Consider the following 15,914-nt stretch of genomic DNA (forward strand, 5'->3'; position numbering starts at 1 on the left):
CACATTAGAATTTTTCTCTTGAACTTCTCGTGCAGATGAAGTTTGAGCAAGAAGGCGAAGCCCGTAGTCACCTGGTGAGGTGCCCAGGGAGCATCCGCTGGGCATGCGGGCACAGCAGTCATGCCCTCCCACCGAGATCCCCCGTGGCCTGAAGGGTAAGTACTTTTTTTTTTTTTTTAAAGATTTTATTTATTTATTCATAGAGACACAGAGAGAGAGAGAGAGAGAGAGGCAGAGACACAGGCAGAGGGAGAAGCAGGCTCCATGCAGGGAGCCCGACGCGGGACTCAATCCCGGATCCCCAGGATCACACCCCCGGCTGCAGATGGTGCTAAACCGCTGTGCCACCGGGGCTGCCCACTGAAGGGTAAGTCCCGTGAGACTGGCATTCACCAGCAAGCTGACTGGCTCCCCGGGGGCTGCCCAAACCGCTCTCCGTATGCTTCACCTGGTGCACTGACCCCAGGGCACCCTGCCTGTGTCAGCAGCAGAGATGCCTCTCCATGGGTTCTGGCCGCGCGTACCGGGACAGAGCCTTGAATGCCATGTCCACTTTCAAAGCTGCCCCTCTCTGTGGGTCATCTGGTCCCAGCTTAGGATGAGAAAAGTCGCCTGGAGGCTGCCCGGCACGCACCTGGACGCTGTGGGCAACGTGGCCCGCGTGTCGGAGTGGGCAGTGGTCCATGTGCCCAGCCTGGCGCGGCTCAAATGTGCTGGCGCACTGCAGTAAAACTGCCTTCGACTTAATATATGCTAATTAGATTTTAATGGTATTCAGATTTCCAGCAGTAGTGCAGTGTTAGCCATGGTAAGTTATAATCATATCTAATTGGTAATTCTAACATAACAAATTTCTTGGATAAATTATTCTTAGTTAACAGTCCCCCAGGAACAACCTCAACACGCACGCACACACACACATGCGCACACACGCGCGCTTGCGCGCAGGCACACACATGCCTATATTTTAGGGGGAATTGAGAAAAAGGGAACAAGGTGGGGAGCAGGCTCAGAGTGAGGCGAAGTTGTCATCTAAAACCTGGACTCCTCAGGACCTCAGCCGGAGCCTCCATCAGAGGCTTTGGAGTTGTTAGAATCCAGAGCACCCGGAGGCTGGACACGGGGCTACTTCCAAAGTCAGGGCTACTGTCTTTGAGGTGTGGACTCTGGTAGGCACCCCCATCCCCAGGGAGGGGCAGCAAGAGGGCTCAGGGGCTCAGGCCTCAGCCCCTGCTGGGGACGTGGACCCTATCTCTGGGGAGGCCTGCCCTGGCTGCAGAAGCTCCTCCCACTGCCCCCCACCAGCAAGATTGGTCGGCCTGGAAATTCCTTCCTGGTACAGATTCCCAGATCACAAAAGGAGCAAAAGGGGGCCCCAGTGGCTGGGTTAACATTTCCTTTACCAGGCAGGAATCGCTCAGTTGAGTAATTCCAGAAAAAAAAAAAAAAAGGATGGATGGGGCCGGTGCAGTGCGGCAACCCAGCTTCCCCATCACCCTGCTGCTAACCTGCAGTAACCCTGGGGGCAACGGGGCTGCACCTCAGCTCTCCCAGCTCTAATATGGGTTGAAACTCAACATGCTTTTGCTCTCTGGCCAGAAGGAAGAAGCCTTTTCTCTGGTGTTGCGGTGAGGGGTGGACCCTATGTAGCACGCAGAGGGTCAGCCCCGGGCATCCGCGGAGAATGTTCTCTCCTGTTTCTTTTGGGCTGGCCCTGGCCACAGGCGAGTGTGGCACTCGTCCCCGGCTGGCCGGGGCTCTGGCGTCCTACTGAGTGGAAACAGGAAAAGGGGGAGAGCAAGAGTCACCACTCAGCCATAGCTGTGTGATGCCGGGCAAGTTCACTTCTCATCCTACTTTATTAAACGGGTCCAGTTGTATTTACGCGGCTGTTGCGTGGACCGATGGAAACAACCTTGTAAAGAGTGTGAGTTGGGCGATGCCTGCGTGGCTCAGCGGTTGCGCGTCTGCCTTTGGCTCAGGTTGTGATCCCAAGGTCCAGGGATCGAGTCCCACGTTGGACTCCCTGCACGGAGCCTGCTTCTCCCTCTGCCTGTGCTTCTGCCTCTCTCTGTGTGTCTCTCATGAATAAATAAATAAAAATCTTAAAAAAAAAAAAACTGTGAGTTGGTAACTGTGAGTTTCCCTCTCCATTCTTTTCCTTCTTCGTCCCCCTTCCCTTGTGCTGGGATGATTTGAAGGCACAGCATGACCTTGGGGAAGGGGAAGGAGCCCCACGAGGTCTCTTTTATCTAGCACTAAAAACTGGAGACTAATGTTAGCATCTGGTGCCAGGTGAGTAACGACAGGTAATATTTACTAAGCACATACTAGCCGCCAGACAGCTTTCTAAGTGCTTTATAAACGCTCTCCTGGTCAGCCCTAAGAAGCGCGGGCGGTTATTATCCTCCATATAAGGACAGGCCACTGAAGCACAGGGAGTGTGTGTGAAGAGCTTAAGGTCACACAGCCAGTCGAGAGCCAAGCCAGAATTTGGACCCGGGAGGGTTTGGCTCTAGAGCTGACCTCCTTCACCACCCCACAGGACTGCCGGTCGCGCTGGCCAGCTTGAGGTCATTAGGATACGTAGGAGCACCATCTGTCTTGGTGGAGCTTTCAGGGGCAAGAGAAGAAAAGGAACGGAATTCTCGGTCTGCACCTGGCACCACGCTGCTCGCCTGCGGAGGCAAAAGCCCTTGGTGCGGTCAGCGTAGGTCCAGATCTAGCTCTTGGACTTCCTCGCTGTGTGAACCTGAGGGAGCGGCATGACCTCTCTGAGCCTCTGGTTCCTTTTTTTTTTTTTTTTTTTTTTTTAAGATTTTATTTATTTGTTCATGAGAGACAGAGAGAGGCAGAGACACAGGCAGAGGGAGAAGCAGGGTCCATGCAGGGAGCCCGATGTGGGACTCGATCCCGGGTCTCCAGGATCACGCCCTGGGCCAAAGGCAGGCACTAGACCGCTGAGCCACACAGGCATCCCCCGAGCCTCTGGTTCCTTCTGCAGGATGGAGCCAATGCTTCCTCCGTGAAGCTCAAAGGCGCTGATGCTGCGGAGTGCTCTCAGCACGGGCCTGGCACGTAGAGAACATCCGGAACCGTGGTAAATTCTTAAATACGGAATGTCGGCGTGTACGTGAATTCTTGCCTATGGAAATGCTGATATTTAATCTATTGAACACATCCTGTAGGTGAAGTGTAATTATCCCCGTTTCATAGTTGGAAAAACTGAGTTCGGAGAGGTTGAGCAATCGGCTCAAGCCCTCACCGTGGGGATGTGACAAAGGTGCGGTTTGAACCCACAAAGCTTCCTACCCCGACGTCTTTCCAAACCCTGGCCCTCGCTATGGGTGGGGTGAGCTCGAGAGCCACCTCCCCGGCTCTGGGGCTTCCTCCTGCGGGGCCCCAGCCCACTGCTGCCCCTGCCCCGTGCCTTTGGACCCTCATCTTCCTCCCAATGGAGCCCTTTTCTGGGTGACATTCACATTCCAGTCTGGACCAATCCGGAGCTTCCAGTGGCTCCCCGGGGCTGGGCTCAGGCTTGCCTCAGGGTCAGGAGCTGGTCTGCTAGGCTGCGGGGTGGGGGGCTCCCCGGATGTCATCCCTCTTCACCTCTCTCCCTGCACCCATTCTTGGGTTTACAGCCACCCCTCGCCCCTGCTCTAGGGGCCCTCTCTCCCTTTTGGTAGATCTCAGGGGGGCTGTGGGGAGCCTGAGAAGCCCAAAGACAGTCTAGCAGATGCTGTCCTTGCCCCATTTCAGTCACCAGAGCCCCCCTTCCTGGGGGAGATGGAGCCACCTGCGGCTTTATGAGCCTTTAGCTTCCTTGTGTAGCATCTGCTCCTCTCTACAGGGGGCTTCTCTGGCTGCAGGGGTGAGCTCAGCCCTCAGCAGGGCAGCCAGAGGTGCAGGGGCTACTGCTCCAGTGATCGGTGCGTAACCATTCCAGCTCCCTTGCCTCTTAGCAGGGCCAGTCTGAGGTCTGAGAGGTGTGCTTGTACAATCTCAAGGGTCCTATTGGACCCCAGTTGCCCAGCTGGTAGCTGGCGCATGAACCACCCTGGGTGGGCTTCCCTCTCTTTCCTATCCCGGCTGCCTATTTCTCACTGTGCTTCCTGGATCCCCTCCCAAATAAACTACTTGCACCCAACCCTTGGCTCAGGGTTGGCTTCGGGGGGAACCCACATTAGGACCTCCAGCCATGTCAAGCGTGGCTCATCCGTGGTTTGGGGCAATGGCAGGGTGGTGAGCTCTGTATGCAGGCCGGTGTAGGCAGATCTCGGAGCCGGGCCTGTGGGCTGTGTGACCTCAAGCAAACGACCCACCCTCTGAGCCTCTCTGGCTCATCTATAGGATAGGGAACATCCATCCACAGAGCCCGTGTGGTGGAGCGCCTGGCAAATGGTTGGGGCTTAATGCATGTTTGCTGCTCTTGAGGCCTATGATCCCAGATCCGCGCTTCTCTTGAGCCCCAGACCTGCTGGACGTCACCCTGAGCACGGCCCTCCTCCCTGAGGCTCACCTTGTCCAGCTTCAGCTTGTCACTTATCCTCATTCCTGGGCCTTTATTCCTTTGAGTACGCAGGCCAAGGACCTCTGGCTCGTTACCCCCGCCACCTCGTCCTCACTGCCCACCATTCCCGGAGGTCGGGGGGCTTCCTCTGAACCTGCCCTCCTCTAGCCTTACTACCTGGCCCTGCTCCTGGGATCAGACCTGCCTCCCTCCCTCCCCGGTGCTGCTGCACGCGGCATGAGTGAGTCACGTAGCCCCTCTGAGCTTTGTCTCTGAATTCGGGAAGTGAGGGGCAGCATCGTTTTAAGGGCTAGAGCATCCAGCCTAATGCATGGAAAATAATCAAGTCTTGCACCCCCTTTGGCTCCAGCAGGCGCTGCTGACCTTCCTGGAATCTCCCGAACCGCTTATGTGCCTGCCTAACTGGCCTCCTTAAGCCAAGAGCAGGCTCCTCAAACTTGAGGAGCACAAGCACCTGGGATCTTGTTAAAAAATATAGAGTCTGGCTCAGCGGGTCTGGGGTGGGGCCTGGGTTCTGTGTTTCTATCAGGTCCTCAGGGGATGACGGAGCTGCTGGTCCAAGGACCACACTGAGCAGTGAGGATCTAGAAGTCTTCCCCCACCAGTGCTCTCCTCTCGGCTGCTGAGCATCTTCCACGATTCTGATGCTCCCGCCTCTGACTCGAACGCTGTGGCCTGTTGCCTTATGAGGATGACAAGAGCCAACACCCATGGCGGACTTCGGGTGTGCCAGGCCCCCCGCTCCAAGTAGGAGCTTTCCGATCACCCTCCATTTATCTCTCTGGGATGAACGCCACGAACACCGGCAGACCCGTTTCACAGAAGAGGAAATAGAGATCCAGAGAGGTTAGGCCAAGTGTCCACGTCACGCAGCTCATGACAGGGCTGGACTTTGGAGCCAGGTCTTTGTGCCCCCCTCTTATGGGGGGTTCCCCATCCGCTCAGCCTGGGATTGCAGGGACTTTCCCTGTGGTCAGAGAAGGAAGTTTCCTGAAGGAGGTGGAGTTGGAGGCATGGCGGGGGGCGGGGGGGGACACCAGCTTCGGAATGGACTCCTCTAAAACTCTCTCTGGGGCTCCTGGGAACTCCAGGGTCAGCGGATGCCAGGCATGGGGGGGAGTGCGGGCCTGGATGGGAGGCGAGGGGAGAAGGGGGGCCGGCAGGGGGCACAGGCCAGGCTGGTGGAGGGAAGCTCCACCCCGAGGTCCCCGCAGCTGGCAGCCCGGCTCCATCCTGTGTGCTGACATTTAGGCCTGTCGCTGACAATTGAAGCCATTTGACAAAAATGCATGTATTTTGCACATCTATTTCCTTCCACCCATCACTCAGGGCTGTCGTTCCCGGAGGAGGCCAAGGGCATAATCGCCAACATAACAGCTTAAGTGCTTTTTGGAAAACTCACTCCCCCGCTCTGGTCTGTGCTCCACCTCCCTGGCCGGGCTGCGGGGCCAGGCTCTCCTGCTCCATCTGGGTCCCCGTCTCTGTCCCTCGTTCTCCTTACTGTCTCTCTCTGCCTCCCTCTTTTTGTGTCCCTGTCCGGACTGGCCTCTCCCCCACCACCCCCCTCCCTCTGTGTGGCTCCTCCCCTCCACCCTCCCCTTCCCTCCATCTGTCTCTCTCCTCTACCTCTGCTCATCCCCATCCTCGCGCTGCTTCTTCCTCTTTGTCCTCGTCTCTTTTAGTCCTGGCGTTGGTCTCTTTCTGGTTTGCAGGAGCCTCACCAGACTGCAGGGTTCTCTTCCAGAGTCTTCCTGCAGGGATCCCCGTCTCGGTCCCCCCCATCCCTCACCTCCAAGACCCTCTGAGGAGCTTCCTGTCTCCCCAGGATCTCTGATCCCAGGGTGAGCCTGACCCACAGCGCCCCAGGCAGCCTTCCCCGGGTCACAGCTCCTTTCCTCACCCCCATCCCATCCCCCACCCACCGCACCCCGCTTTCTTGTTCACCAGTGGTCGGGGCTCCTGGGCGAGTCCCCCCCGACCCTGGCCACTCTGATGAAGTGGGTGTGCAGCCAGGTTCGAGGGTCGGCCTGGGGCTGGCACCGACCCCGCAGGGGCAGACCCCAGGGCCCTTGGTTTTGTGCACCTCTGTGTGCACTGGTGCATGGCATACCACCCACAGCTTTCCTGAGGTGGGGCTGCGGCTCTGAAACCCTGGGTCCCCGTCTTGTGCGGCACAAGGATTCCCCACCCCGCATCTCCCCACGGACAAGGTGGCCGTGATCCTGGGCAGGGGTGCGAGTGGTGGAGGTGGGTCTCCAGATCTGCTCCTGCTTGGCCAACAGCCCAGCCAGGGTAGACGCAGGAAGGGGGGGGATGTCTCCAGTCTGCAGAGGTGCCTAGAGCCATGGGACTCCCCTCAGGGGTGCTGAGGAGCAGATGGTGACAAGGGACCCCCAGCGGAGCTGGCACAGACCCTCCTTCCCAGAAGGGGCAGCGCTGGGGTGAATGTTGGGTGACCTGAGGGACGGGGGGGGGGCAGCGGTGGGGAACACAGCTGATCACAGCTCGAGAACCAAGGCCAGAGGAGGGTGATCCCCCCACTCAGAGCCACCACATGAGACAGCAAAAGACAGCTGCGGGAGCTTCCTATTGGCAAGGCCAGCTCTGAGAGCCCCAGCGAGAGGCACTGACACCCTGACCCATAGGCTGGGGTGGGGCTTGGGAGCGGCCACCCTGAGGCCCGGTAGGGTCCTCGGCACCTGGCTGGTCGGCTGGGCACAGGGGTCACTTGGCATCACGGGCTCAGCGACCAGGAAAGCAGTCGACCAGCCTGAGAGTCCTCTGCAAAACCCGAGCACCACGGGGGTGGAGGGTCACCTACAGCTGGTGCATGGGGATCAGAACTCACTTGTGGCTGGGAAGAGCAGTGGGCAGAGATAGAGCTTCCAGGGGGTCAGGAACTCAATGGTCAGGCTTTTTTTTTTTTTTTTTTTTTTTTTTTTTTAAGGCAGATGCACTTTAGGGGACACAATGCAAAATTGCAGCCTCTGCTTCCAAACCCTGCAGCACTTGGTGCTTGAGAGTCAGCTCTGGTACCTGGAGGGACCTGCGGCCCAACTGTGAAGGTTGCAGAACTGACTTCAATGCCTTCTTCTTATCCTTTGAGGCCTGGTTGCAATGTCACCACCTCCGGGAAGCCTCCCCTGAACAATCTTTCACTCCTTCTCTGACCCCACCGTGCTCTCTCACACATCTATTCTGACACGGGACTTCAGCCCTTTCCTCCTCGGCCTGTCATTCCAGATGGACGGGGGGCTCTTTGAGGGCACGATCTGTGTCTCCCTGCCTGGCACAGGCCCGGGCCAGGGGGATGCTTGGAGTCTGTCAAATGAGTGACTAGGCGAGCAGAGAAAGAAACGAAGGATCCATCTGCCCTCTCAGGCTGGGCTCTGCTCTCCTCATCCCTCCTTCCCTCCCTTCAAACCCAGGTTGAACAAACCCAGGCTCCGAGTCTGCTCAGAGCACAAAGTCCTTCAATTTAGAGCCCAAAGCGGGCGGCCAGCTGGCTTTCTTCGGGCGTGTCCCCTGCCACTTTATGCAGTTCATCCACTCGCTGCTGAGATATTAATGCACTTTAGGGGTCAGTGGAGCCCGACGACCACACTGTTAATAGGGCAAAGCAATTCCAATTTCATGCCTACATGGGCTTCCCTCTATTAAGGCAAAGAGAGGGAACAAATCTTTTTTTATTCCTTCCAGAAAACAGCCAAAGGCATTGTGTGAGAGAGGCTTAGGTAAGATTGCTGGAGGGTGGTGGCGGGGGGTCGGGTGAGGGGAGGAGTCAGGAGGTTCCTGTGAGACAGAACAGAGCTTTGGGGAAGAAGGAAGTAGGATGAAGAGGCTGGTGGCACTATGTGGTTGTCACCTGCTGATCTGGCCTGGATGTTTCTATACTGATGAACATCTATTGGAGAGCCCCCAATACACTCGGAAATCATCTGCTTCGGTGTTGCTAACAACCTACAAAATGCAGGCCGGCAAAGGTTTATTGAGTGAATGGATCACGTTAGACGGCAAACATGGCCCTATGTCTGCCACCTGCCCTGTGGCCACACACTGTGCAATGTGACTTTGCAGCTCTTCTCATCAAAAAGTCCAATCTAGGGGCGCCTGGGTGGCTCAGTAGGTTAAGTGTCTAACTCTTGACTTCAGCTCAGGTTGTGATCTCAGGGTCATGGGGTCGAGCCCCGAATCAGGCTCCAGGCTCGGTGTGGAATCTGCTTGAGATTCTCAACCTCTCCCTCTGTCCCTCCCCCAACCTGTGCAAAACAAACAAACAAACAAATAAATAAACAAACAAACAAATAAATAAATAAAATCTTTTTAAAAGACATCTAATCTATTTCTCTACCCCTTGAAGCTGGGCTGGCCTTATGAGTTGCGTTGGCCAACACAATGTACTAGAAGTGACAAGAGTGCAGGTTCCCCTGGACCGCAGGAGGCCTGTGCGCTTTGGTTCTCTCTCTTGCTCCTCTGCCTTCTGGGGGCTGGCCTGTTGGAGGATGACAGGTGATATGGGGCAGAGCCCAGGCGGCCCCCAGCTGACTGCAGATGCAAAAGGGAGCCCAGCCTCAATTAGCTAAACCTGCCTCAGATCAGCTGCATAATAATGATAAAGGATCGTTGCTGTTGATGATTTGGGATGTTTGTTGATCAGCAGCATTGTGACATTTGATAACTGCTACAAGAGCCACACAGCAGTGTTCCTAATGAACCTGCAGCATGCGTCACACTCTTTGACCCATGGCACATGCTTCATAAGTATTTGTGGGATCAGTGAATGTACTCTTGGAAGCACTGATATAACTACTTGTCTTTCCCCGCAGTACGCAGTAAATGGTCCTGCCTCTATGCCTTTGCTGATTCTGATCCCTCCTCCATTCTCTGCCTGGCCAACCTCTCTTTTTGCTTCTGGCATCTGTTCTCTTTGGTTTCCTCTGACCTGACCCTCCCACCCCAGGAGAATGAATCTCTCCCACCTCAGTGCTCCAGAGCCCTGGGCAGGTGTCGAACACTCATCACACTGACCCACCTTGGTTAGTTGGGCAAATGTTCTCCCCTCACTGGACCATCAGCTCTTCAGGATAAGAGCACATCTTGCGCATCTCTGTAGCCTGGATGCCTAGTGCGGGGTCTGACCCACAGCAGGCCTTTGAGAGGTGCTTTTCCCTTCCTCCCTCCTTCCTTCCTTTTCTTCTCTCCTTCCTTCACTCATTCATTCACTCACTCACAATAGTTGTTCAGCACCCAACACCTGCCAGCTAGATCAGTGGAACTGCTTCATCCTGAACATGAACATAATCATAGGGACGCCTGGGTGGCTCAGCAGCTGAGTATCTGCCTTCAGCTCAGGGTGTGATCCCAGGGTCCAGGATCAAGTCCCACATCAGACGCCTTGCAGGGAGCCTGCTTCTCCCTCTGCCTATGTCTCTGCCTCTCTGTGTCTCTCATAAATAAATAAATAAATAAATAAATAAATAAATAAATAAATAAATAAAATCTTTACAAAACATAATCATAAATGCATGTTGTTGCATACCAGTGATGTTTGGGTTGGTTTGTTATGCAGCATTATGGTGGCAAGAGCTGACTATTACACTTGGCCTAAGGAGCCTTGGATTTCCTGAGAGTATCCAGCCACTTTCCTCATCTGGGCGCGCTAAGACTGGGGTGGAACGATGAGGTGCAGCTCTGCTTCTCTTCCTGGGGGAAGCCTGTCTTCCATCTCTTCCATCACTCCTCCCCCCCCCCCCCGCCAGTGCTTGTCCAGACACTGGGTGCCAGGGGGTGCCAGTTGTGGCTACAGAATAAGTGAAAAATTCAGAGCCACAGACGAAGGTGGGGAAAATTGTTCTGTTTTAATTAAACTGACTGAAGAAGCCAAGACACAGACAGAAAGAGACTAAGAACAGACTGGAAATCGTTTAGAAAAGAAATGAAAACCGATCGCAGAGATGTCAGTGCTGGGCGGAGCGGTGGGAGCAGGGGCTGAGCCTTCACGTCAGCTCCAGAACCACTGTTAGGGCGAGCACCAAGGTGAGCCGGACGCCAGGAGGGCCAGAAGCGGAACCTGTGCCGGGCAGCAGGGAGCAGAGTCAGGGAGCAGGGTTAGGGTCAGGGTCAAGGCCGCCGACCCTGATGGGTGCGGCAGGTGCGGATCCTGGAATGGCAGAGCTTCAAAGGGCCCTTGGGAAGTCTAGATTCAGCAACAGGATGTGCTAGGTTCAATCCCAGCACTGCCGCCTGTCCCACCAAATGGTGTATGACCCTTTCCCTGTCCCAGGCCTGCTGGGCTGAGTCTGGTGGCCACTGGGACCATCCAGCGGGGACTAGGTGCAGGGGCCTCCGTTGTGAATGTGCGATGGGCTCAGTGTGAGGAGGGGAGGGCGGGTGGGCTGGGGAGCAGTGTCTGGGGCCTGTGCAGTGGTGCTCAGGTTAGGGGCAGCTCAGAGAGGGCGGTATCAAAGTCTCCAGCCGAGGCACGTGTCTGTGCTCTCCACTGACCTATGGAGGGGTCCAGAGCCTGGAAGGTGGGGGTCACATGGGGGGCCCATGGTCAATGCCAGACACATCCTCTTGGGGCCAGGGCACTAAGTTCTCTGAGCTAAGACAGCTAGAGTCATGGGTAGAGGTGGGGGGCAGGGAGCACACTAGGTCCCTGGAAATCCCTCTTGGCTGGCTTGGGGTGCTGAGCCCTTCCTTTATTGCCTCAGCACCCACCCCTGATGACCTTTGACCCAGACTGCTGAACTAGAAGACAATAGCCTGCCTGGACTCCAGGGAAAGGCAAGGGCACAGGCACGGGTGGCTGGGGGACCGGGGCGTCCTGATGCCTTGCACATCACACGCTCTTAGGCAAGCAGCTCTGAAAGTGAGGACTTACCATTGGAGTCCTCTGTTCCTCTTGCAATATTTGGGTTTTCTGTTGGAAAGAACAGGATGAGAATCAGATTGGGGGGAGGCGTTCAGAGCTCGGTAAAGGAGCTCCCCTGTATCCAGCACCTGCTGTGTGGTGTCATGCATCTGCTTTCAGAGCAGCTGAAAGCCTCCCAGGGTGAGTCGTGTCAGCCCCATTTTACAGATGGAGAAACTGAGGGAGGTTAAGCAGCTTGCCCATGGTTGCCCAGCTGCAAAGTCATGGATCTGGGATTCGAACCCAGAGCTCCCTGGTTTCCAGTGCTTCGTGTAGGGCATCCTCTCGGGGCACATTCAGGGGCCCCGGGCTCTTGATGCTCCGTCTTCCTTGGGACAGCTCCAGCCAAGGCCGCCCCCACTAGTCCTCCCCACCCCCGGTCAGGGCAGCGTACCAAATACGATGAGCCGGGTGTGGGTGTCGGTGGAGCCCAGGGGGTTCTGGGCCGTGCAGCGGTACATGGAGCCGTTGAGCTCGGCAGGAACCCGCTCCAACACCAGCTCCTTCCCATCAAACTCGGTGCTGCCGTCCAGGAGGCGGCTTCCGACCCGCGTCCACGTGAACATGGGCTCCGGGAAGACTTCGTTCTGTGTGGATCGGGACAGGGGAGAGTTGGGTCACAGGAGGAACCAGTCTGCTGGAGCAGGGGGCGGGGGGCGGAGGCCTGGCCTGGCCCCAGGGCTGAGAGCACAAGGCCATCTGATGGGTTGGGAGCGGCTGCCCGGAGCCCCAGGAAGAGAAGGGCTCTCAGACTGGACAGGATGTCGAGGTCCGCGAGCTGCGCGTGCTCGGAGTTCTGGATGGAAGGGCGAAAATGCCTGCACCTCTTGCCCTTCCTCATCCACAGGCCAATCTTGCCCCACAGACCAGGAGACTGAGGCCCGCTGGCCGCGCTGGGGGCCAAGGGAAGGCTCTTGGAGCACGCCGCCAGGGATGCCCGTGTGCCCTGCTGCCCCCCCACCTCCCACCACCCTTCCAGATGCTCAGAGAGAGGCCGACCTGAAATCCATGGACCAGAATCCTCACTGTGTCCCCGACCCGGGCTCTGCTGGGCGTCATCATAATTTTGGGTCCTTTAGGGGCAACTGCAAGGAGAGGAAGTCCAGGTGAGAGAGGTGTACGTAGGTATGGGAAAGGGGTGGCCAAGCGAGGAAAGGAGGCGCAGGGAAAATGGAAGAGAAAGTTCCAGTCCAGCGCTGTGCGTCCTTGGGGTCAGCTGCCACCAAGCCGGGAGCTCTGAATGGAGTCAGGCCCGTGTTCATTTGCACACAGCCCTCGAGCCCCTGTAATCAGCCACACCCTGTGGGACGTGGGCGCTCAATGTGCACAGAACAGGATGCCTGCCCTTGTGGGCTTCACCGTCAGTGGGTGACCGGGGTCAAGTCAGAGAACCCAGTGGACGGTGCCGTCAGGGATGCCCAGAAGTCTCCCCAGGAATGACTCAGCTGCCATTGGGGGGAAGGCTGTTCCTGCAGCCGTGACTGCTTGAATCACCCCCAAACTCCCACCTGCACTAACCCCTCGCCAGGCGGGGCTCCACCGTTACCATCCCCCCACGGCTGGGTTAACTAGGCCCAGAGAGGGGACGCGACTCGCCAAAGGTCCCACAGTGAGGAGGAGCGGGGACAAAACTCAGGTCTCCCTTCTGCTCCAGTGCTCCTCCCACTAGGTAATCTGCCCAGCGGGGTTTTTCTGGAAAACCTGGATTGGAGGGGCAGCGAGGGGAGGGGGTAGACAGGTGTGGAGGGACCATCTCCTTCCTGGGGCTTGGTCCTCCTTGCCCCCTTTCCTCACATGCCTGTACAGCTTCTTTCTGGGCCCTTTACAGCTTGAGTCCTTGGGGGACAGGATGCCGGGGTCCTTGCTGTCCGGTGCACAAGAGAGCAGAAGGGCTGGAAGAGCCGCTGGGACCTCTGAGCCTGTCCCCTCAGGTTCAGATTGGGAAACTGAGGCGCATGGGCAACTAAGGGGCTTAACTAAGGTCATCCATGGAGCTAACTTTCCATGTTTCCTGGGGCTCTTTCCCCCAGATTCATTCATTCATTCATTCATTCAGTGATTACTGAGCCGCTCCGGACACTGACTTCGGCAGTGCGTGGGGCGCGGTGGGGAGCAGGCCGGCGCCTGGCCGCTGGGGGTTTACACGCCAGTAAGGCAGACGCTTCTCGCACAAGCAAATGTCCAGGCAGGAGGCTGCGGGGAGCGTTAGTGTTATGCGGACAGGCACCCCGAGGGTGAGCGGTGGCCAGAGTCTCCCAAGGAGGTGACATTTCAGCCAAGACAGGAAACCCCCCAGGAGGGCTCTGGGGGAGGAGCACCCAGGACCTGGGGCTGGGGCGCAAGGTCAGGGCCAGGGTGGGAGGGGCGTCCCAGGCTCGAGGAAGGGCCTAGGGTTTTGATCAGAATGCCACGCTCCGGCCTTCTCTGTGAACGTCCTCCGGGGTGGCAGCTGGAGAAGAGCTTTGTCCCGGGCCCTGGGGCTGGCCCGGGATCTCCCCCCAACCCCTCCCCGGCCTCCTCCTGCCTCCTCAGCTCTCGGAGCAGGAATCAGAGCAGCCGGCAGATGTGGGTGGTCTCCCAGGCACTGCCAAGTTCATTCTGCGAGAAGGAAGCTAAAGGACTATTAATTAAACCACGAGCCGGGCGTCTGAAGTGCCACATGGGGCTGAGGGAAGACGCATGGGTGGGAAGCGGGGGAGTGCAGGGAAGGAAGCTAGGGCTGCCCGCCTCCGCCTCCGCCAGCGGGAGGAAGGAGCCCGGCTGGAGGTCAGGGCAGATTCCTGTCTAACGCGTGCGCCCTTGGGCGAGTCACTTCACCTGCATCCCCCAGGTGCACGATGGCAACACTGAGAACCGTCCCTGACCCCCCGCCCCCATGCTGGTTGTTAGGGCCAACATTTGCCGAGAGCCTGCTGCATGCCAGGCCAACCCTCTGCATCATCCCTGTAATGAAACCAAGGCCTGGGGGGAGTGGGGCGGGGATCTAGTAGCTTCCTTGCTGTCTTTACCAGCCCTCCAGGACTGTGAAGCCGGCTGCAGGTGGGAGCTGGGCACAGGGCAGTGTGGCCCTGGGTGGTTTTGTCTACGTCTCGTGTCCCGCTGCAGCCAGCAGAGGGCACACAAGGGCACTGCACCCCGAGGAGGATCAACCCCCTTCCCGGCCAGGTCAGATTCCTCACCGCCACCCCCTAGTCCTCCTAGTGACGGAGGGGAGACGGAGCCTCACGTGCACAAGACCCCATTTTAGGCCTATCACCCATCCCGGTGCTTCTGAGGCTGGGGACCACGAAAGCCATTTTGCAGGCCATGAACCTGGCCCTCTGGGGGGCTGTGGCTTGCCAGAGGTCACATGGCAAGGAAGTGGCAGGAGCAGGGCTTGATGGCACAAAGGGCTTCAGAGGAGGCCCGGAGGCTGGGGGCCGTGGGGAGGAAGGGGAGAGTGGGAGGCTGTCTTCCACTTGGGCAGCCACACTCCCTCCCTGGCTTTCTGAGCTGCCGGTTCCCAGGGGCTCCTGTGTGGAGCTGACCCTGAGGGACATTGGGGCGCAGGGGAGGCCTCTGCTCTGCCCTCGCTCTGAGCTCCCTCCTGGCAGCCGCTGACCTACCAGGGCCTTTGCAGCAGATGGGCCTCTGCACCCCGACCCCACCCCACCCCCCACTGCCTATTGAATGCTGCTTTCACAAGCCAGGCCCACTGCTGTCACCCTTCCCACTCCCACCCCCACCTTGAGGGCCACCAGAAGGTCCTGGCAGTCAAATTCTGGCCCCCCTTGCCTGCTCCTATGATATAGCAATGAGAGTGTCCAATAGGAGTGTTCTCAGCCCCTGGACTTCCCTGCTGTCTACTCCTGGATACACAGAAAGAGAGGGGGTCCAGGGACCCAGAGGTGGGGCCTGCCCTTCTGCTCTTTGATGGACTGACTTGGATGTGTCAGTTCAAGTCGTTGAGCCTCAGTCTCCTTACCTGTAAGTGGAGAGAATAGGCTACTGCACTACAATATGAAATGTAAAGTCATATGCATCCGACCAGGGCGTGCAAAGATCCTGATTATATGAGCTTCCCTCCTTACCTCTCCTGAGCAGTCTGCTCAGGAACAGCTTTGTGAAATCTCATGGAAAAGCCCCTCTAGGCTTCTCCAGGAATTTTGGGTGCTCACTAAAATATCCATCCATCCACCCACCCACCAACCCATTCACCCATCCACCTACTCATCCATCCATCCATCCATCCATCCATCCATCCATCCAACCACCCAGCCACTCATCCATCCATCCACTTATCCACTCATCCACCTATTCACCCACTCATCCATCCATCCATCCATTCATCCATCCATCCACCCACCTACCTACCCATCCATCCATTCATTATCTATCCATCCATCCCACTCGCTCATCCATCCATCCACTTATCCATCCATCTATCCTTCCATCATCCATCTAATTACTCACCCGCTCATCCAACCACTC

At 57.2% G+C, this 15,914-nt stretch overlaps 1 protein-coding gene across 1 annotated transcript in view; it reads right to left on the reverse strand.

The window, feature by feature from the left end:
- Nucleotides 1-10,370: 10,370 nt before the first annotated feature.
- The window catches only part of IGSF21 (immunoglobin superfamily member 21), a 239,259-nt gene continuing 233,715 nt past the window's right edge, over nucleotides 10,371-15,914 (reverse strand). The window contains exons 7-10 of the mRNA XM_038531815.1: nucleotides 12,444-12,529; nucleotides 11,839-12,031; nucleotides 11,415-11,453; nucleotides 10,371-10,601 (exon numbers count right to left, since the gene is read on the reverse strand). Coding sequence (XP_038387743.1) covers nucleotides 10,528-10,601; nucleotides 11,415-11,453; nucleotides 11,839-12,031; nucleotides 12,444-12,529 — 392 coding nt within the window. The 3' untranslated portion in view covers nucleotides 10,371-10,527. The remainder of the gene's footprint in view (nucleotides 10,602-11,414; nucleotides 11,454-11,838; nucleotides 12,032-12,443; nucleotides 12,530-15,914) is intronic.

Source organism: Canis lupus, chromosome 2, assembly GCF_011100685.1.
Source record: "Canis lupus familiaris isolate Mischka breed German Shepherd chromosome 2, alternate assembly UU_Cfam_GSD_1.0, whole genome shotgun sequence".
NCBI lineage: Eukaryota > Metazoa > Chordata > Mammalia > Carnivora > Canidae > Canis > Canis lupus.